The following is a 635-nucleotide window of genomic DNA, read 5'->3' as shown; positions in this document are numbered from 1 at the left end:
CTCCGTTTTTTATTGTTGGACTTTAATTTATCCTTCGTAATATTTAGGCTTCTTAAATCGTTAATATACATTTCCAGTGCAATATATCTTAAATGTCAACTCAGACATACCAGCGAGCTCTCCATAATAAAAGAAATCTGAGAGTGTGTTCTCTAATATAAATCATCCCCTCCTCTCAAATAACACCGCTTTCCCTCCTGCCTTTCAGGTCCTTCCCTTCGACGACACCCTCTGCGTCCGTGAACCCTGCCTCAACTTCGAAGAATGTCTGAATGTGCTCAAGTTCGGCAATGCTTCGGGTTTCATATCGTCCAATAGCATTCTTTTCCGTCCGATTTATCCGGTCAACACATTCGCTTGCAGGTGCCCCAAGGTGAGTTCCCGTTTTCTGTTGGTTGGGTTCCATGACCGGTTCCCGTTTTCTGTTGGTTGGGTTCCATGACCGGTTCCCGTTTTCTCCGCCGGGAGGAAAGTCTTGCTCAAAATGGGAATGGACTCTTTCTGTGGCGCGAGAGAGCTGCTGGTTTTAATGCGCTAGGTTGCATCCCTAATTAGATTAGATTCATGAATATTTATATGGACGGAGAAGGAGAAATATGATGTTAAAGTAGATGTGGGTAGGCTCAACACGAAAA

General features: G+C 44.1%; 1 protein-coding gene across 1 annotated transcript in view; it reads left to right on the top strand.

The window, feature by feature from the left end:
* The window catches only part of LOC119593496 (protocadherin-like wing polarity protein stan), a gene marked incomplete at its 5' end in the record, with an annotated part of 16607 nt that overhangs the window by 692 nt on the left and 15280 nt on the right, over positions 1-635 (top strand). The window contains 1 exon segment of the mRNA XM_037942446.1: positions 209-373. Within this exon segment, the coding sequence (XP_037798374.1) occupies positions 209-373 (165 nt within the window).

The sequence above is a fragment of the Penaeus monodon genome, chromosome 32 (genome assembly GCF_015228065.2).
Source record: "Penaeus monodon isolate SGIC_2016 chromosome 32, NSTDA_Pmon_1, whole genome shotgun sequence".
NCBI lineage: Eukaryota > Metazoa > Arthropoda > Malacostraca > Decapoda > Penaeidae > Penaeus > Penaeus monodon.
Note: the sequence above shows the minus strand (reverse complement) of the source record. Positions and strands in the feature narration are given on the sequence as shown.